The 21,893-nt window shown below is 42.1% G+C and overlaps 1 protein-coding gene across 1 annotated transcript in view; it reads right to left on the bottom strand.

The window, feature by feature from the left end:
• Nucleotides 1-21,893, bottom strand: part of PGM5 (phosphoglucomutase 5) — a 160,123-nt gene that overhangs the window by 33,073 nt on the left and 105,157 nt on the right. The window contains exons 8-9 of the mRNA XM_032477784.1: nucleotides 12,301-12,436; nucleotides 8,324-8,507 (exon numbers count right to left, since the gene is read on the bottom strand). Coding sequence (XP_032333675.1) covers nucleotides 8,324-8,507; nucleotides 12,301-12,436 — 320 coding nt within the window. The remainder of the gene's footprint in view (nucleotides 1-8,323; nucleotides 8,508-12,300; nucleotides 12,437-21,893) is intronic.

Raw genomic sequence — 21,893 nt, 5'->3', positions numbered from 1 at the left:
CTAGCCAGCCTAGCATTTCTCTTCCCTTTGAGTGTCATAGTTGCATGCGTCAGTGGCCCGGGGGGGGGGGGTGGTTCTGCCCTTCTTAGCTTTGTCCCAATGAAAAAGGATTATTAAAGAACCACTCCACACAACAGTCCTCCCATCTGCTTCCAGCTATCTCTGTAGCATTTCTTTTTCTCCCTAGATTTTTCCCCGCTTTGGTTTGCTGTTCGTGGAGAGTCAGAGTTTGGAAATGATACAGGAATAACAACTAGAGAAGCAGGCTAGAATTCCGCCTTGGCTGGTTAGCCGGTGGTCGTGAGTCACTTAATCTCTCTAAGCCTTTGTTTCCTAAAAAGTGGATGAAAAATAATACAGCCTGGCTTATGGGGTTGGTGCAAGCAACAGATCAGAAAATGTATGTGGAAAGTCCTTTGAAAATGATAAATCACATATAAAGAGTTATTATTCTTATGTTAAAGCTTCTGCTGAAAATGGTATTATGCTCTAACTTGTCCAAATTTCCAGATTTTGCAAAAGATTGCCACATAAAGCCTAAATGGCGATGGTTTGAGGTGCCATGCTACATACTTATTTTTAAATTAGGCAGAATTAAGATTAGTTTTATTTTTAAAACTTTGCCACATCCTCTGAAATCACTGCTAAACACACGGATCTGTTACCATTTATTTTTTCCACACCTCACACTGAACGAGCTTCTCTGGCAATAAAATACTCCTTCCTGATTGGTCGATTTAGACTCCTAAGATCCTGAAAGAAGGACCTTAGGGTCATGCAGGCCATCTCCTTCTTTTACCGAAAAGAAAGAGGAAGTCAAAAAGTTTGCTCAAGGTAACACATCCAGTAAATTGAGGAACCAAGGTTTCAGCCTAGGTCTTCTGACTCCAGGCTTATAATTTCAGGTTGAGCCATATGAAACCACTGACAACCATACATTGCTTCTCATGTGAAATCTATGAACAATATCTCATATGTTTTGTACGGTCTCCCAAACTGGCACAGAGCCTTACGTAGAGTAGGTATCTGATAAATATTTGATAAATGAATGTTGGGTTCTTTTTTTTTTTTAAGCTCTTGTGTAAATCAATGCAGGGAAATCTGCAAGTTGCTAAGTACATGCAGAGCTGCCAGATGTTAGTCTGGAGACGATAGGACATGTTGCAGCCAGGTGGGGCAGGAAGAACTGTACATTACCAACAGTTATTTGGCAGCATCTGACCTAGTCAAAGACTGGCTTAGGATGGATTCCAGGGGAAAACAGCACATGGCCCTGAAATCTAGTACAATGTCGCATATACAGTCATTTGGCCACCCCAGGCATGTGAACCTGGAGATAGGACAGGCTTGGAAGAGAGAGACTCTGTGAGATGAACTCAGATGTTATCTCCCTTGGGAAATCCTTAGGATTTATCTGGAAAGCTTCAAGGTGAAAATATTGCTGTGTAACATCTGAACCATATTTTGTAGAAGAAAGTATGCAGCTTATAATGCAGAAGGTTTGGATTGGACAGACATATCTCTCCATGAAAAAAATTACCTAGATATTACCCCCATTCTACTTTAAGCCACAGAATTAGCTGCGAGCATGAGTTCAAAAGTGGCTGCGCAGGGCAACAGCTAGTCCATATCATGCCTTTATTTAAATTACAAACAGTGCCCCCTCTGGAAAGACAAATTACAGAAAAGCATCCTTCCTCTTGGCTGGTCTGGACTTCAGCTTCTCCTCTCCCGTTAGGCCTGTGCCTTTTGCAGTGCACTGACTACACAGCCATACCCAGCTGCCCTAACCCTAGGAACAATTCTCATTTAGCCTTTTTTACCACCAGCCAGCACTCTTGGGGGCCAATTGTAAATAATTATCTGGGAAAAATGAAGGTCAAATGGCTTCTTAAGTTCACTTTTAAAACACCCATCCAGCAAAAACCATTAGGTGATGAGAGGGCTACCTGGGGACTGAAGACTTAAAAGCTAGTCCTCATCCAGATTCCAACCATCAAGCTTGGAACAACGGAACTAGTCGCACATGTTCCATTTTCCTGTGTCTTTGGCCAAAATGGCTGCTGATGCCTGTTCACTCAACACCAGGCCCAGTTCTGGGTTATTCTGGTTTCAGACATACTTTACCCAGACAGGGGGTAGTTTCCTCCCTCAGTTCCTGTGATAGTTTGCAGCTTTTTCCTTTAATATTTATGTTTCCTGGTGACGGCCACCCCCTTGACTACATACAGACATTAGTATTTCAGTAGGAAGTAACTGGGATGCTATTCCAGAATGCTTAGACTCTTAAAGCACATCTTAACAAGACTCTACTATCATGATTTTAGAAGAGTCCTAAAGCAATCAACTTATGTCAGCAGAAGGTAATTTATTATAACAAAACTCTTAACCAGTCAGAAGCAGGGGAGTAAGAACTTCTCAACTAACCAAAAACTATCTCCCTGTGTCTGTTTTCAAATCAGCCATCAGGTCGTTATAAAGCACTGAATCTACGTTTGGTCCTTGGAAGACAAATAGGCAAAATCATAGAAAAAGTATCCAATATTAAACAAATGTGATTCATGGTTTTCAGGTGTCCTAGCAAGAGAGGCCCAGCTGTCTTTGCTCACCACATCTACAGTGTTGTAGCACGAGCACTGGAGTTGAGAACCGTAACCACAGCTATTGTAACATCGCATTGAGAGTGTGATTGCCTATAGGAAATCCTAGCTCTTTACCTGAAAAGCTGAACAATGGCATAAGTACATCTGATGGAAGAAAAGCATGTGGTCTGATAAGAGAGTTTCACCTAAGCCAGCTCCCAACCACTCTTCATGGGCACAGCTTCAATATCACCTCCCCATGAAGAGCTTTCCAGAACCCTGGTTTAGCTTCGTTCCTTCTGCTAGGCACTTCCAAATAAATTATTTCTCTAAAATAATGTTCAGTAAACTCCGTAGTCATTACAAGTTTAATGTCAGTTCGTCTTCCCTGCTAGCCTGTCCTCTGCGCTGCTGCACCCTCAATGCCCAGCAAGCTGACTGGCACGTAGTAGGTGTTTGGAAAATACTCATCAAGTGGATAAACACATGAATGAATCAAACTTCTACTACCTTCACCATACTGTACTAAGGTGGGAAAGGCAAGTATATTTTTTAAGGGGAATTAAAATAAAAAATCACAACGTCCAACAGAAAAAGGATTTTTTAACCCAAATTTGATCATGACATGCATGTAATAGTAACACTTCAATCCCTAAACATTTCTGTCACTCAACATAGGAGATACTAACATTAAAATTTAACTAGAGTCCATAGTGGGGATAATCAGTCTAGCTAAAGTGATTTCTTAAATTCTACTTCTAGATGCACAAATCACACTCCAGTAAATGGCACATTAAAGGAAAAGGATTGTTAATACTACAGTCTCTTCAGCTGGTTCATTGGAATGTAACAAAAGTTGAAGCTTGAAGTTAAAGGTTGACCAGTTAACTCTGAAGAGAGAGCGCCCCAAGTTTTCCAGCTGACACTGTTCAGTTGCCTTCATACGAGGTCACCAGAGATGAGGCCTCAGTAAACTTCTCCATGTCTGTTGACCAGGAGTTGGCAACACCACAGTATATATTAAAGCACTATGTGCCAGACTAAACTGTGATTTCAAGACTGCCAATTCACTTTCTTAATTATTTCTAAATACAGAAATTAAAAAATACAGGCACCTTCTTGCATATTAAAGTAACAACACTAAAAGCAAACTGACTTCAGAATCAGTCCTCAAAGTGTGCTTCTTCTCCGAAATAATTTCAAATGGTTATTTTTTTCCAGGTTGAGGACAACATCAAAATGTTTCCACGTGGGCTGCGTAACTTGAAGAGGTATTAATGAGCTCAGAGTCAGCCTGACATAATCAAACTGGATTCGGCTTTTTCCACATCAGGTAACTGGTGTGCACTTACTTACATCAGTTCTTTTTTTTAATATCAGCTGAACTTTTACTTGCAAATGACTTCAGCACTCATAGAATTTAATGATTTCTGATCTTGTTAAACAGAAATAAAGGAGTTGGATGAGTCATAGAGACTCGGTTAAATTTTGCCCACAAAGTGTCACGGTTTCTCATTTCAAAGCTAATTTTCAAAACACAGGTCATAGTTCTGGCTTGATGCCCACCCTAGTGGCAATATACCATCACTCAGTACTAGTACCATTTGTCAAACTGTCTTTCATTCAACACACCAGGATTGGAGTACTCCTTCTCCCAGAGCCACGAAGAGTCTCATAATCATGGCTACAAGGAGGAGATGGGGAGGGCAATGGTAAGAGATAACTTGGTTATCGATAATGTTCCCCGAGATGTTGATGGTGAGGGGAAGGGAGAGAGTGCCAAGCACCATGGAAAATCTTGATATTTGCACAATGAATTCATCCTTGAGGAAAGGCTGGGCCACACCTCTGGCCTTAGGGAGTCACCTAACCTTCCCTCATCTCTCCCATCTCTTTACAAGGCATAAACCGGGAACCACTTAAATTAGTCAGCAATTTGATCAATCTGCTCCCCTACTCTCAGAGTCGCTACTGGCTGTTTTTCCCACTCACATTTGACAAAACCATCACCATTCATCCATGTGACTAGATTTTACCAGAAAATAACCAGGGACACAGGCTCATGGGACCACGGAGAGACGAGCTGCAGCTGTTGAGCTGTGCCTCCTTAAATTGCTATTTCCAAATCAGAGTCTCTCTTGGGTCCTGTTTAATGGAAGGCACACATCAACTTTTCTCTTGGCGCTCAAGGTTAGAAAAATATTGGACACTTGGAAGCAGCCATAGACCCAACAGGCTGCAGTGAGGCAGTGAGGTTCCTGGGGTTTCCTTCTTGCTCCTTGAATGACCCCTACAGGATCTCACAAGAAGAATAGACTTTGCTGAACATTTCCACAACAGTGGTGTGGATGTGGGGTGGGGAGCTTATCACCAGAACAGGATTTTAATTTCATTTTGGATGAAGAAGCGTTTCTTCTGTATCTCTAGAGATATATGTGAAACAGCTTTTTTCCCACTGTCTGTTTCCTGACTGACTTCAAATGAAGGACAAAAAGGAGACTGAGCTGTCTTAAAAAACCTTCTTCTTTCTGAAGCAAAGTGTATATGTGTGTAGGGGGTGGGGAGGCAGAGAAATATGAGTTTGAATTAATTCACAGATAACTCAGAAAATGAAGAGTCAGTCCTACATCTTCATGTGACACCCTACAAAGTTGTATGTTGTTCTGTGGGTTTTTGTACCCTGGATTTTCTTATCATTTATGGCTCATTAAATGCTACAAATCTTTCTTTCCCAAAGATGCTCTTTTAACATAACTTATTTTAGTTAACCGTTTATTAGTGTTTATTATGTGTCAGGACTTCATATGTACTACCTGACTGAATTGTCCCAATGGTTGTATGAGGCAGCCACAATTACTATTCCTATTTCCACAGACAAGAGAAAAAGGCACAGGGAGGTTGGGTAACTTGCCTAAGATCACCCAGCCAGGAGGTGGCAGAGCCAAGACTCAAATCCAAGACTTTCTGACTTTAATACGGCACACTTAAGTGCCACTCATGCTCTTTCCTCAAACTGATATTCAGACAAGTTAAGGACTCTGATAAGGGGGAAGGTACCGATAATTCTTGGGCATCAAATGGGTACTAGCTACTGTGCCTAAGGGCTTTATAACTCTTTCTCCTCACACCTTCTCCATAACCCAATATGGTGATTATTGCCAGCATGCCATCCCACCACCCTTCATCATGTTGAAGTTCAAAGAAGTTAAGTAACATGCCCAAAGTCACAAATCTCGGCAGTGACAAGGCCAACCTTCAAACCTATGTCTGACTCTGACATGAGAGAACACTGGGGAACCATAGTAATCTACCTCCCACAACAAACGGAGATGCTGCATTATGTTTCTTTCGGGTTTTGCTAGGCAAAGCATACTTCTGCTTCCCCCTATGGAGGTTAAGTCTCCTTGTATCTTAATTTTAAAATAATCCATAATGTAGTAGGTTATTTTCAAATTATAGCACTCTATAATCAAAAAGACATATAACATGGGCTGATGAAAGCGTGCAGAAATTGGAGCCCTCATACACCACTAGGAGGAATGTAAAATGGTACAACTGCTTTTGGAGACTATATGGCAGTTTCTTCAAAGGTTAAACACAGGCTAATCATTTGACCCAGTAATTCCATGCCTAGTAATATACCCAAGAGAACTGAAAACCTATGTCTGCACAAAAACTTACATGAATGTTCACAGCAGCTTTATTCATAATAACCAAAAAAGTAGAATACCCCCAAATGTCCATCAACTGATAAGTGGATAAAACAAAATGTAGTTTATCTACACAGTGGAATATTATTTGACAATAAAAAAGAACGAAGTACTGATAGACAGTACAACGTGGATATACCCTGAAGACATTTTGCTTGAAGTATCCAGTCACATAGGACCACATACACTTTTGTGAAATGTCCAGAATAGGAAAATCTATAGAGACAGAAAATAGATCAATGGTTGCTGGGGGTAGGAAGGGAGATGATAGCTAAAGAGTACATAGTTTATTTTGGGGGGTGATAAAAAATGTGCTAAAATGGATTGTAATCATTGCACAACTCTCTCTATATATTATAAACCATGGAATTGTACACTTTAAACAGGTGAATTGTATGGAATGTGAATTATATCTCAATAAAGCTGTTGTATGTTTACATTAAAAAACTGAACCATGAAAAAACCAATACTACGCATTTGGTAGGCTCTCATGAAATATCTACTGAATGAAAGCACCAAAGTACTTTATGACTATTTAAAATAACACTATTTTATTTAAATTCAAATATGTCTTTTAGGAATAGATATTTATTTTGCAACAATGTTCCATAAAATATGCCCCAGACTCAACTATCCCCGGAATTAAATGCTGATAATACAGACATCCCATGAGTAGTGGAAGTTTAGCAATGGCTCCACCTGTGGAAGAATTCCCCTTCTATGCCAACAGGACCAGCTGTGGTCAAAGAACCATCTGTGACTTGCTGACAACAGGGATGCTGCTGAGTGTTAACTGGTCTTTACTGAGCCAAACCCAGACCTGCAAGAAGCTCTAGTGTGATCCAGGGCCACCAGCTAATGAAGGTATCACTTGGGTCCTGGAATCTGGGCAGATGAACAACTATCCTTCCTTTATTACTAGAGAATTTCCCAAGAGCAGGTTCTGGTAACACATCTATTTATGGCCACCTTTCAGGACAGACGAAAGAGTATGGGGGGGAAAGTCAATAAATGCCACGTAAAAATGGAAACCAATACTCAGGGCTGAAGCTGAGGGGACGTGAAATAAACTTAAGATCCATTTGAGCAATGAGCCTGATGTGAACAGTTAAAGAAAAGTCAAGGAAAAAAGCATCCAAATACTGAGTGCATTGGAGAAGAAACAAGGCAGAGTATTAGCAGATTTAACGGCAAAACAAATGAGCTCAACAGACAAGCTGTGCATGAGTAGATAAAGTCCAGAACCTACCAATGACTAGACAAGCATGTATAAGAAGATAAGAATTTGGGGATTTCAGAATGGAACTTCGCTTAACATTACTCAGGGTGTCTTATTTAGACTATAAATGTTAAAATGTGCTTCCAGAGTGGCCAGTATTGCCATAGCCAGTAAATAAAATTGAGAAGAAAAATAATTGTAATAGGTTTCACTGTCCCTTACACAATTCACAGGGATGAGATCATAATAGAAGTTGTGGCTGATTGTGCCACTTACCTTCTATAACAATTCTCAACCATAAATCTTCCTTTTGGGTTTATGGGGCAAAATTTTCAATTGTTTCTTCCACTACAGGAGTAGCAAACCTATCTGACTAAGCTCTTATCATTCCTCAGTGACATAAGGTAATAAGAGGTGAAACATCCCTGCATCTGGGGGTCCCAAGGAAAGGGATCTTTTGCTCTTGGAAACTTTTCTGAATCTGTCACATGTAATGACTGCTGTATGGAGGGAATGCAGGCTGCAAACATTTCAGAAAAAGTGTTGGGTCTAAATCTATTTGTGGCACTGGCCATCAGTTACCAAGTGGAAAGAACACAGGACAGAGAGCCAGGGCCCTGTGTTCTATTCCACCCTCTGCCATTAAGTAGGTAAACAACCTTTGCCAAGGGCTTTCCCCTCTCCTAGCTACACGGCTGTCATCTGTAAAATGAAGGGCTCAGGGTAGATCACCCCTGAAGACCTCTCTGGCTGGAGGACACCTTGGCTCTCGACTGCTTGATAACCTGTCCTGGCGATTTCCTAGCAAGTACCTGTTTCTTGGTCACGGTGCCGTCCACGGGGTCCACGTATTCAAAGCTGTCTGTCTTTGCCACACTGTAGACATGGCTCCCCACTGCAAACTGCTGGCCGATGAAGGACTTGTCTGTGACCAAGGCCTCCAGGTCCCTCATGATGTAGTACGTCGTCTTGGGCTCTAACCCCTCATAGTCAAACCTGGTGAGGGAGGGCAGGGCACAGGATAAACACAAGTCCAATCAGAGAACCAGCAGCTGGGTGAGCCTCCCAAGGCCATCTACACATTGGTTTTGTTTCCATGGAAGAATTGCACATAAAAGCACCCATAGCTGGTCTCCCCTCCTCCCTTGCCCCCGCACGCACAATCCAGTCCTCACACAGCAGCCAGCATGATCTTGAAAACTTCAAATCATGTCAGTCCTTTCCTTTAAAACCCTCCAAAATGTCCGTCACTTTGAGAACAACATCAAAACCCTAACCGCAGTCTGTAAGGCATTGTGGGATCAGACCTGCCCACCTCCTTGCCTTGGATTTGTCTCGTTCCAGCCACTCCTCTCAAGTCCTCAGGACACTTCGCCCTTCCTGCTTCGGAGCCTTTGCTCTTGCTGTCTGATGCCCCTCTACCTGGTACATTCTTCCTTAGGCTACTCAAATAGCTGACACATTCTCTTCCTTCAGTTTTCAAATTCAGTGTCACCTCCAGAAAGTGACCTTCTCGGACCAACCACCTAAGGTAGCTTCCCTCCATCTCTCCCCAGCTCTCATCATCCTTTATATTTTATTTCAGTAGCTATTTCAATGTATATTTAATTTGTATATATATTTGTTTGCTTATTTCTTGTTTTTGCCCATGAGAACTGTAAGCTCAGGAAGGCAGAGATCTTACCTGTTTTCTTCTCTGTTGCTTCTGGGGTTCTTCTGTTGGGTTTATTGGCGGGAGGCAGGTAATTCGGTTTATTTATTTATTTTAATGGAGGCACTGGGGATTGAACCAAGGACCTCGTGTATGCTAAGCACGCACTCTACCACTGAGCTATACCCTACCCTCTCTGTTGCTTCTGATAAACAGTGTTTTGTAAGTAGCGGAATGAAAGGTGGAAGGAAGGGAAAGAAGGAAAGAGAGGAATCAAGGCAGGAGAAGAGAGACGGAGGGAGGGAACTCAATGTTCCATAAAACTCTCTTGAAAACTTGGAAGAAATATCACAGTTGTTCCATTAAAAAAAAAAAAAAAAGATCCTTCTAGCCAAGAACATCAAATATAACAATGAGGCTGGGAGGTGATTAGGGGGAAAAAAAGACCAAAAATAACACCTACCTCATTTGTTGTTGTGGGTTTAAATATGATAATGCATACCAAGTAGTTGGCACGGTGCCAGACACCAGTGCTGAAAACTATTAATTACTTTTACATTTATGCACTACCATGAAGACACTGTAGGGTCTTTCCCAATGTCAAGTCCTAATGACACACCCAGGGGGTCTGTTTAAGAAGGAAGCCCCAGGAGGGGCAGCTGTGCTCATGTGGCTGTGCTGGGATCTCACACCCAGGCTCTCTGCAACACAGGGAAAGGAGGTGAGTGCTCAGAGTGACTGAATGAAGATCTGAATAGTTGATACTCCTTTTTTTCACCCAAGATCTTTGGAGACTTCCAGTAAATGTCAGGGTATTCGCCAAAATGGAGAACATGGGGTGATACCCTGCCCAACAAAGGGTCCCCTTCACCTACATCCCTTTCTTTTATTCTCTCCCTCCGACCCAAGGTGTGTCCTCCCCACCTTAGAAACAAAGCACAGGGAACTCTCTCTGAACATTCTTTCTCAGCAATGTATGTGTTCTAAGCCTAGATTCTCCTCAAAGACAGTGTTTTGGGAAGGTCAAGACCTAACCAAACAGAAAGGGCAGGAGGATGGGATAAGACGGTCTAGTAGGAGACAGAGAGGCACTGAAAGAGATTTAGAAGTTGAGAAAACACAATAACATGATAGATCACATTCAGTCTATGGCTGAGGTCATCAGAACAGCTGCCCAAGCTCTCATCATCCTTTATATTTTCTTCATACACAGGCAGGTCCCTCCCCTCTTGTGTTCCACAAACAAGGCCCCCTGACCATCACCACTACCAACACATTTTCAAGGGAAGACCTTTTAAAATGGAGAATTCCTTCTGGGGTCCACTCCTACAAGGAAAATCGTCTGGCTTCTCAGATAACAGCTTCAGGCTCAGTATCAGTTGAACCAAAATTGTTTAATTGTCTCCTCCCCACCAACAAAACAGTCAGGCTAGGAATCATTTTATTTCACAAGCACTTTCAACCTACATTTCCCAGAGGCTGAAGGAAATGTTTGCTTTCATTCTACCTATTCTGTCCTTCCATTTTTTTTTTTAATCTCTGTTATCTCCTTGGACAGAAAACTAAAACATAATTCAGTGTCCCACAAGGATTTAAATCTCCATTGCATTATTTTCTCTAATATGGTATTTGTTATGAAAAGAGTAATTATCATGTAAGCTCTTGGCCACAAAAAAATGAACAATATTATAAATACACTTATCATAACACCACGTCTTCAAAACACTGGCAGAAAGCTAGATAATCATTCCACAAATTATGAGGAACACATCCCTGACTCAAAGTGATCTCACTAAGCCAGAGGCTGGCAATCATAATATATTTTATCAGGTTGAATTTTTTGGAACAGCTTCAGGTAATAAAAGGATCCTCTGTGCCAATTAGTCCCTTTGGTATGCCAAAAAAAAAAAAAAAAAAAAAAAAGCCCACAGGATTTTTGGCACTTGTTAGAAATACCAGTGAATAAAACAAGTTCCCACCTGCCTTGAAAGTCCTTATTTTATAATACAATGAATAATTTGCAAACTATCACATCCTCAGCCTTCTTAACTAAACAGGAACCAAGAATATTATGGTGCTGTCTGCATTTCCCCGACCACTGTTGTCTCTTTGATTTTAATAAGTACTGTCACAGGCTTCCTTCTTCTCTGATATTTGTCTACGTAAATGACCTCTTAAGAGAAGAAACAATCACCTTATAAGGGAAGTCTAAGGCTTTCTTTCTGTCCCTTAAGTTCTTGAAGCACAACCAAACATCCAAAAGTTAACTGTTCGTAAGCAAAGCAAATGAGCCACAGTCTCTGTTCGGAACACACAGAGAGCCTCTGAGATTTCCCCAGGATTCCCTTGCCCTCTCCCCACATTCTCTACAGTTAACACCCTTTCCTACCCTAAACCACAGCTTGGTACTACTTACACATACCAAGCATATCTAGGTACACATATCTAGCAGGCAACCACACAGCCAGAAGACTTTGCCCCCGATTCCTGCTTTCTTCAACAACAGGAAGTGGTAGAGACCCCCAAACCCTAAGTTCTTAGCCACTGACCTTTCCCCTTCCTCCTTCCCAGGGTAATACTTCACTTTTCTGTAACTCCTTTCATGGGGACAAAACTTTAGCAAAATCTGGGGCTCCTGGACCATGTGGTCCCTTCAGAAGGATGCCAGCTCAGGCATCTGGGTCACTGTTTGGACCATTAGTGGGGAGGTAGGACAAAGTTAGAGAGAGGATTACAAAAGCACCCTGACCTATTGCAATTTCTGTCTCTTCCCTTCCTGACTTTCCTTGATAATTATGGGTGGAAAACCAACAATAAAAGCCCCTGGTCTGGCAGTGGAACATCCACGGCCACCAAAGGACCTCTCAGATTTCCTCTCAGGATGGCTGCCCACCTCATAGGCACTGATGAAAAGATTACAAAGTGACGTCACCAAGGGAGGGGATATTTGTGTCCCCTAGTTTGGTAGTCCTTGACACCACCCACAGCCACTTACGGGGGATTATCTGGCTCTAGCCTCTGTGTTTCTCAGATTTTCCTGAAAGATGCCTCTTTCTTAAGGTTCTAGGCTCCTGGTTTTAAAAACCTTCTCTAGGAGCAGTTCCCTAGGGTCCACACGGAGACCCTTGCCCTTCTCACCTGCAATAGTAGTGGCGGCCAAATTTGGCCCAGTGATCTCGGACAATTTCCTCCACACTCTGCTTCCGGGCAGCGATAATGGAGAGCCAGACCAAGACAGCCCAGAGGCCGTCTTTCTCCCGGAGGTGATCAGAGCCTAGGGCAGAAAGGAATATTCTGCTGAGGGTTTGTTCATGGGGGAAAAGTAAAAGCTAAATAAACCATGAAGACCAGTTAGCACTTGAGTTTTATATTGAAATGGTTGCACATATTTATCTAATCTGTTAAATATATGTTCCACAATATACTTACATTTCCAAAAATATGCAACTAAAATTCAAATAACATAAAATAATACTGAAAAATAAAATAAAACCCTAGAAATTGTTGAAAGGCTCAAAGAGCCGAGTTGACATCACATTTGATTAATGATATCATTCATTCAGTAAATAGTGGGTGATTCTTACAATACATCAAGCATTGGTCTAGGTACTAGGGATACAGCAGTGAACAAGATAGCTCTTCGCTTATAAAGCTTGAATTCAAGTAGGTGGGGGCAGGCAACAGAAAAGCAGGTGAAAGAACAAGACACATCAAATAAGGACAAGAGCTATGAAAAAAATGAACTGGGTGATGATGTCACAGAGCATGACATTAGCAAAGACTGCTTTCCTAGAGCAGTGTAGCTCACTTAGCGTGGGACTGAATGGCGCCCCCCCCCCAAAGATATGTCCACTCAGAATGTGTGAATGCAATCTTATTTGGGGAAACAGCTCTACAGATATTATTAAGTTGGGGATGGTGAGATGAGATCAGCCTGGATTATCTGGGTGGGCCCTACATTCTAATGACAGATGTTCTTAGAATAAGAAAAGACAGAGAGGGGAGAAATACAAAGGAGCAGGTGATGTAAAGACAGAGGCAGAGATTGGATTTATGTTGCCACAAGCCAAGGAATGCATGGAGCCACCAGAAATGGAAAGAAGTGGGGAAAGATTCTCCCCTAAAGCCTTCAGAGGAAGCGTGGCTCTGCCAACACCTTGATCCTAGACTTGTCTGGCCTCCAGAACTATAAGAAAATAGCTTTCTGTTGTTTTAAGCCATCCAGTTTATGGTAATTCATTATGGCAATCTTAGGAAACTAATAAGGTAGCCCAGGTCAGCCCCACTGAGATGACGACTTTTGAGCTGACGCCTGAGAAGTAGGAGTCAGCCGTGCTGAGATCTGGTGACAAAGCATCCCAAGCAAGCACCAAGCCCCTGAGGCAGGAAGGACCTGGGAAGCTTATTCGTACAGCTATTTATATAGAAAAAGAGGGAGTGAATATTGTGGTATTCACACAAATGAAATGTGCAGGTGAAACACGCAGCTTCCTGTGCAGAAAGAACCCAGAAGAACGTGCTGGAGGCCTGTGTAAGCATCTGTCTATTGGCCAATTGTAAGCTCTCCCTAAAGCAAACAAAGCCCTGAATACCAAAAAAAAAAAAAAAAAAAAAAATGTGTTGCAGTGTAAGAAGGGTGGTATAATGGAATAAGCATGGGGAAGGCTTTGGAATTGAGGTTTAAAACCAAACTCTGCTACTCCCCAGGCATGTGAGAAGTTATTGCAAAGGTGTCAACCTTTCTGAGCCTCAGCTTCTCATCTGTAAAATGGGGACACCCTTGGGCATCTTGCAGGGTTGTCGTATGACTTTAATTAAGCTCAGAGGGCAGGCTCTCCAGTCACATTGTTCATACTCAAATTCTGGCTCGGCCACTTACCTTTGTGTGACTTGGTGTCCTCATTTGTAACATAGGTAAATAATGGCCCCTACCCCATGGGTTGCTGTCAGGATAAAGTGACTAAATATGCCTAGATATTTAGAACAATGACTGGGATGTCACAAGCAGTGGTTGTTGCTGTTGATCTTATTGGTAATTCACACAAACTACCAACATGGTGCTGATTCCTTGATACACACTGAGGCAAATTGTCCTCAGTTATTCACATAATTTTATCCTGACTCTAGCAATAGCAATGTCTTAAGAAAGGGGACTCAAACCAGGGGGTGGATAATTTCTTCTTGCAATAGAGCAATGAGAATGGACAACAGTACTCAGGTTTCATGGCTATGAAACATACAGAGAAACTCAAAAAGGGAGACCAAAGCTGCTTAAACTTTGAAAAAGGGCTGAAACAATACCTTAGTTAAGGCAGACGTCTTGGGAACTTGTCACCAAAGCTATGAACCATTTATACTTCTTATTTCATTTGCAGTGTTAAATGTTAAATGCTTTTTCCTCAAAAAGGGAAACATACAACCTTGAGAGGGCAGTAAAGATACTTAAAAGGAGGATTGATAAAAGTCTCTGCTGCTTCTATACACTGATCAGTGGTCTGCTGAGGACACATTTGGATGTCTGGCTGCGGCTGCCTCTAGCTTGAGAAGACCCTGGGCCTTTAATCATCACAGCAAGGAGTGACTCAGGTCCCATCCAGGGAACTCTGCACACTGCTACAAAAATGGAAGAAATTTGGAAGGTGCTGGGTTAGCTCCGTGGCCAAATGCCAAAAGAACAAGTGTAGGAAGCCCTGCCCAGTGGGATAATTTTAAAACCTTTTGTCCTTATATAGCTGGAAAAAATCACTTTTATTTACTGGCTAGAGAGAAATACCTTTTTGTTTTAAAACACGGGCTTTGCATTCCTTGAACCTCCAGCTGGACTACACTACCTGGAGATAGATCCATTAGATGCTGTTAAGTCTGTGAGATAAGATGTCATAATTTAGGGCAGAGAGACATAAAGTTCTCTTAGCAGGATCCAAAAAAAAAAAAAAAAAAAAAAAACCCCACAAAAACCCACCTCAACTATTTGCAGCCAACTGCATAGTAAATGGTAAACTGGCTTGGATATCCTAACCTATAAATTAAATATCTTAGATATCCTCGCCTACAAGTTAAACACTGCCAAGATTCATAAGGGGCTGATGATCAACGAAAATTAACTGTGCTCTTTACAGCTCTTTGAGGAGGGGATAGAGACACCAATGACGGCGCAATCAGATGTTTCCACTGAACTCTTACAGGGCGCTTTGGAGAGGGTTTTGTGGATACAACTCTCCTTTTAATAACTCTAAGGCAAGTAAACTATAATGTCATATTAGTGACAGATAAACAGGAAATGTAGAAAATACAGAGGTATCAGATGGTCTCCTAAAACCCCAATATAAACAGAGTGAAAATGGAAGGGAGAAATGCTCACAGTAATGACAGAACTAACAGAAGTTCTATAAAAAAAATGTTTTTATAAGTCAATCAGAAAAAGGAATTCCCATAGAAAACTGCATGGATGGGCGCAAATGAACAATTTTCAAGAGAAAAATATTAATAGTCAAAAACATTTAAACAAATGTTTAATCTCACTTTAGTCAAAGAAAAGTCCATAAAACGGAATCCTATTTGGGGACTTTCAAATTAGCAAGTGTTCGTTAGGAGCAGGGGAACACCTAGTACCAGCAAAGTACCAGTGCCAATGTGTACAGTTCAGTAGAGTAAGTTGGCAACAATGATCAATAGCTTTAAAATAGTGCCCAGTTTTGGACCCAACTATCCCATTTCTTAACCTTTAGTTAAAAGGACGTTCACTGAAGCAGCTAAAAGAAGAGGGAAAGTTGCAAAAAAAAAAAAAAAAAAAAAAAGAATGCTAATAGGTAAAGAACAGGAAATTGTGGAAAATCCACACAAAACCTTGGGTAGACAAAGTATTAAGAATCTTTGGTAACACCTGGAATGATGTTAGTCCAATTTTAATAAATGTAAAAAAAATCAGCTTACCAAAAAAGAATAATCAGTAAATTTTTGTAGAAAAACACACACAGATATGTATCTATATGTGTGTGCAGGTGAACAGGAGAAGGCTATGCACCAAACCTTAGCAGTGTTATCTCCGAAGCAGTGGAACCGCAGATGGTTTGCCTCTCTCTGCAGTATTTCCACAATAAACGTGTTACTTTCATTATAAGGAAAAAATACAACTTTTAAAGTTGTCAATGCTGTGTAGAAATTCACATTTGAACGTATCAAATCCCATGTACCAAGAGTTAGCTGGGATATTAGAGGGGTCGATACCACTGATGTACAGGTGATACATTTTGAACCTGTTGCTCATCCCATGTCTTAGCTTGAGTAATAGCTTTTTAGAGCATAGAGACTGAAGAGGACCCCCTTGTGGGGCTCTCAGGTCTTGGGGTTAGGATCAGGGATATACGGCTTTAGGACTTGACAGAAAGTGAGGCCAGAGAAGAGGGAGCACTGCTGAGCTGTCAACACTGGCCTTGGGGGAAGCGAGGCTAGGCTTAGGGGACGGGTTTGTTCACCTCCTGGGGAGACCCCACTAGCAAGGACAAAGCTTCTGATTCATCTCAGCAGCCCCCAGGGCAAGGCTGACTGGGGGTGCAGAGGGGCTTACCCAGTCTGTGTTTAACTTCCTTTCTTCCTCCCAGGCAAACTCTCAACACTGTGAAGGGTTAAACAACTGTTTGGCGGGGGGAAAAAAGCAAATAAAACAGCTCTTTCAGGTCCTCATTTCATACATTCACATCTGCTCCACCTTTAGAAGATGAGATTCCAGAGAAAATTCTTCCACACTAACATTTACACATGTATTCTATTGCCAGTACACTTTTTTAACAGATTTTTTAGAGCAGTTTTAGCCTCATAGCAAAACTGGATGAAAAGTACAGAGTTCTCCTAATAGTCCCTGTCCCCAAACACAACCTCCCACCATCAACCTCCCACACAGAGAGGGACATTTGTTACAGATAATGAACCTACACTGACACACCATCACCCAAGCCCATAGTTCATGTTGGGGTTCCCTCTTGGTGTTGTACATTCTCTTTGTTTTGACAAACATGTATCCACGCTCATAGAATCGTGCAGAACAGCTGCACTGCCCTAAAATCCTGTGTCCTCCTGCCCTCCCTCCTAGCCCCTGGCAACCACTAGTCCTGTTATCATCATAGTTTTGACTTTTCCAGATTATCATATAATTGGACTCATACAGTATATGGCCTTTCTAGTTTGGTTCCTTTCTCTTAGTAATAGGCACTTAAGTATCCTTTTCATGTCTCGATAGCTCATTTCTCCTTAGCACTGAATAATACAGTAAATTTTTTAAGTTTCCTTCCTCTGGATTCCTGGCTGGTGGTGTGACCAGAGCTTCTCACCTGGTTTAGAACATTGCAAGGAGGCTTTACCCATTATTTCCAAAGCCTGTAAATACCACTCAACTGGCCTTCCTCCATCCAGGCCAGCCCAGCCCAGCCCAAAACCTGCTCAGACTTAACTCTGAGCAGCCGGAGAAGCAGCCATGGGCCCCATCAGACACCAAAAGGAGGACATTCAGCTCTGCCACAATGCCAGCAAAAACTGGCACCAAAAAAGGGTTTATTTTTTTCTCATCAGAAATATCCCTATTTTTCCTTGCCCCAAATTAGACTTTGAATTTTCTCAAGCTTTAAAAGCATACTACTTTGAGCTAGGCAGTACACCAGTAAGAGTAGTGACCTCACCAAAGAAAAGGGAAAAAGGGTACAGAAAGGAATTTTCCTCAAATGGAAGTGCCAACATGGGCAAATCAACTCAGTAAAACATCACACATATTACTAAGAGACAGATCAAGTCATCTCAGCTGACATTCAGATCAGGAAAGTCTGAATTTGTCCACTGGGAAAGCATAAATCACTTCACACCTGTTGCCAACTCCAAGCTGGCAATAAGTTAGTGGTTCTCAACCAGGCTGCCCAATAGAATCACCTAAGAAACTTATTTAAAATACCAATGCTCAGGCCCAACCTTGGACCAATAAAATCAGAATTTTTGGCAATGAGACCCAGGCATTGATATTAAAAATAAAATTCCTTGGGTAATTCTTATGTGCAGCCAGAGTTGAGAACCACTGTTTTAAGAGGAGGCTACTCAAAATAGTCTCATACTGTTGGCAAATTACTTAGCTGTAGTGAACCAGGCCTCCTCCTCTATTTGCTCAAATTTGGCACTAAAGGAATGTGGACACTGGTCTCTAGTTCAATGGATGTAAGTAGCCCTACTCAGTGGGGGCCTTTCACTGGAGTTAGATTCATCAGCATGTTTTTTCCCTGCCCCTTTTGTCTGAAAATCTTGTGAGGGCCTTGCCAAATCTGGCATAACCAACTTATCCTGCTGTGTCTGGGACTTTCCTTGTTTTAGCACTAAATGTCCCACATCTCAGGAAACCTCTCCATGCCAGGCACACCAGAGTGGCTGGCCATCTGATAAGAAAGGCCGCTCGCTCAAAGAGGTCCCTGGTGGTTTTTAGGATATGTGCACATTCAGCACATACCCTAGCACACATACTTCCTAGAGCCAGAAATGACAGGAAACATATTTATATATATATACTTGCTCTTAAAGCAGAATTACACAGCGAGATAAATTCCATTCTATTATCTAATGTTGACAATTTGATAGCTTCCTTTTACAGATAAGAGATTGAGGCAAGGTAATTTGTATGACGTCACATGGCCACTAAGTGGTGAAAAGAAGGGTCACACCTGGGCAGTTTGGCTGCAGTGCCTGCGGACATAACTATTACTGGAATGGCCCGGTCATGACCATGGTCCTCAGGAGCTGCAATGCAGCACATAAAACGCCCCATGTGGTTAGAGCTGAGGCCGCCCTTTGGAAGATCTAGGTAATGGATTTGCACTTCCTCCTCCTTACAGTAGACATTCAGGAAAATGTGCCAAATCTCCCTTTACTTCTCCTCTCCTATAGATTTACCATTTTCATTTACAAATATTTTCATTAATTTGCAGTGAAATTCTTCCCATCTTCTTTTCATCCACTCAAGACAAGGATTGTCTTTTAAAAATAGTGAAGTTATGAGGGAACACTGGGTGGTACCCCTTGCAGGGAATTTGAGATTTGAGAACACGTTATTGAATTGTGACAGGGTTTTGTTTTTTTTTTTCCCCAATGTCTCAAAGTGCTCGTATTCAGCTCTTTAAATCTGGCTATAGAGCAGGGCTCATGGAAAAATTATAGCTTTTTCATGCTTAAGAAGAAATGAGTTTTTAAAAATCAATGCTCTAAAATGCTTCCCAATTAGAGAGCAAAGCTGTTCTGCGTGTAAGCGGGCCAGAGCCGGCTGTCAGCTCAGAAAGGTAGGATGGTGGTAACTGATAGGTGTAGCTCATGCTGTGCTGTGGGCATACTGGCTCCCAGTGCTATGTGATAACTTTGATGATGATGATAGCATTTGACATAATAACACTGCAGGGCTTTTGGCTAATACCCTGACCATAGTAACACCCTGTAAATTCCACGAGGGAAGGGCCTGCGTCTGACATTACTTGTCATTCTATCCTGGCCCTGGTTTATAGGAAATGCACAGTAAACATTCGTTGAATGAATAAATAAATGATTAAGTGAAACTCTAGTACATAGTTTGATATAATTCATCAGATCCACTCCTCACCAATAGCTAGAAACAACCTGGAAAGCTATATTGGAAAAAAAAAAAAAAACTAGACATCATCTCGTTGAACAGATTCATCTTATAAATGAGGAAACTGAGGCCCAGAGAAGTTAAGTGATCTGTGGGGGGTAGTTCAGTGACAGAGAGGGGGAGTCAAGATTGGAGCCGGGTCTGTCAACTCCTGGTGCTGCTCTGTTTACACGACACCAATCTCCCACGTCCCCTGACATTCATCCCATCCCCATCTAAAAGAATAACCAGATGGGAGAAAAGGATCCCTCAGCATGTCCTTAAAAAGGGGCAGCAGAGTACTATGGGGCCATTAAGACTGGGTTTGAATCCTGGTTCTACCATGTGAGCCTGGCTGGCAGCTTGACTTTCCTCCCTAAGCCTCAATGACCTCATCTGTAAAATGGGGGTCATTATGGCCCCTGGTTCATTTCATAGTTGAGAAGTCTCAACGAAATGATGTATAGGAGGCCCTAGGTATTGTACCTACCACTGAAGAGGTGCACAATACATAACAAGTACTAGTGCTGCTTCATTAGCACGTGCCCTGAGGCAGCTAGGCCATCCATCCCAGAGGAGGAGAAAGCATTAACAACGTGCAGGCCGGCCAGCTGACGCCCTTCCCTCCCACGAGCACGCCAGCACAGGAAGGTCAGGGGCAGCGGGACATCCTGACTCAGACGTCCCATCCCATTTCTTTGTCACCAGTGCTGATGGGAACAACACAACTCTCTAAGAATTGTCCCTTGGTGGGTCGTAAGCTGACCCAGAAATCTCTCCAGCAGGTTTAAGGCCTGCACCACCACCAGGACTGAGAATCTGTCACTCTGTAGTCATTATACTTTGTTCTCAGTGAGGCCACCCAGCAACTAGGGGAGAGAAGGCGGGGAAGCCTCCAAGCACAACGTTGGGATTGCATCTGAAATACCAAGAGACGAGCCCCCTTGTTAAAAGTCTCTTAGTAGACACTGTGGAAAGAAACCTGTTTGGAATTCTTCAATCCGTGGCACACAGGATTCCCAGCCCCAGAAAACCCTGGTAAGTGTGGACACAGCCTCAGAGGCCCCTTTCCTTCGTTTCGGCTCCACACTGGGGTATCACACGACAGCCGCTCTTGCCACTTTTCATCAGCTTGGAGGATGAATTGTAGGGTCAATGGAACTGGAATTATGGCAACCCCAAGAAAAGGAATTTTTTTTTTTTGATGGAGGCATTCTTCCCACTCCGGTGGGAGCTCTCTTTCCCAGCACAGGGGTTGATAGTTTACAGAGGGGCCAGCGAGAGTTTCAGTTTTCAGCATTTACAAGGAGGCTCATGGGGGTGTCAATCACAGCACCTCTGGCCCAGCCTAGATTGAATTGCACATGTGCACACAGACTGTTTCAACCAGCCCAGCAGAGAAACTGCTCTCCTAGCGCTGATAATGCTGTCATCACAGCCGCCTTACGTCACATCTGCGACCCAGCCAAATTTACACAAATTGGCCAGAAATAAGAGAAAGAAATGTGGTAGAACTTCAATTACCTGAAATTCACAGATATCTCCTTCTCTATCTTCAAGACTGGACAGCTGTGAAAACTGCCAACTGAAGAGTTAATGATGATCTAAATAGGGAAAGAACTAAAGTTTTCCTTTATTATGTCTCTTACAAAATATATGGTATTAAATAAAATACTTCTATAAGTAAGAGACAGTTAAACCTATTCAATATTTGTTCAACAGCACTACGGGGAACCCAATCTTGAGTTAGGATATACACAGTTGATACGTGAAATCTAAATGAAGGAAGAAATATTGACCTGGACATTTAACTATTATAAACTGTTAACAAACGTTATAAACGTTTAACTGTTAGGGGAAATAAAATGTCCATTCACAAAGCAACTGGAGAATAAGTCAGTAATATAAACCGTAAGACAATAGAGTAGAGGATGTGCTAAAGGCTGTAAGAATTTTGCACATACAAAAGATCACTAAAGCGAGAACCTGGCTACTGGTGAATATGGCTATTTACAGGTCATTGTCAGCACCCTGCACCCCACCCCCAACAAACACACACACACACACACACACACACACACACACGCACACACACACGAAATAA

This window comes from Camelus ferus, chromosome 4 (assembly GCF_009834535.1).
Source record: "Camelus ferus isolate YT-003-E chromosome 4, BCGSAC_Cfer_1.0, whole genome shotgun sequence".
Classification (NCBI taxonomy): Eukaryota; Metazoa; Chordata; class Mammalia; order Artiodactyla; family Camelidae; genus Camelus; species Camelus ferus.
The sequence above is the reverse complement of the archived record's forward strand: the minus strand, read 5'-3'. Positions and strand labels throughout refer to the sequence as shown.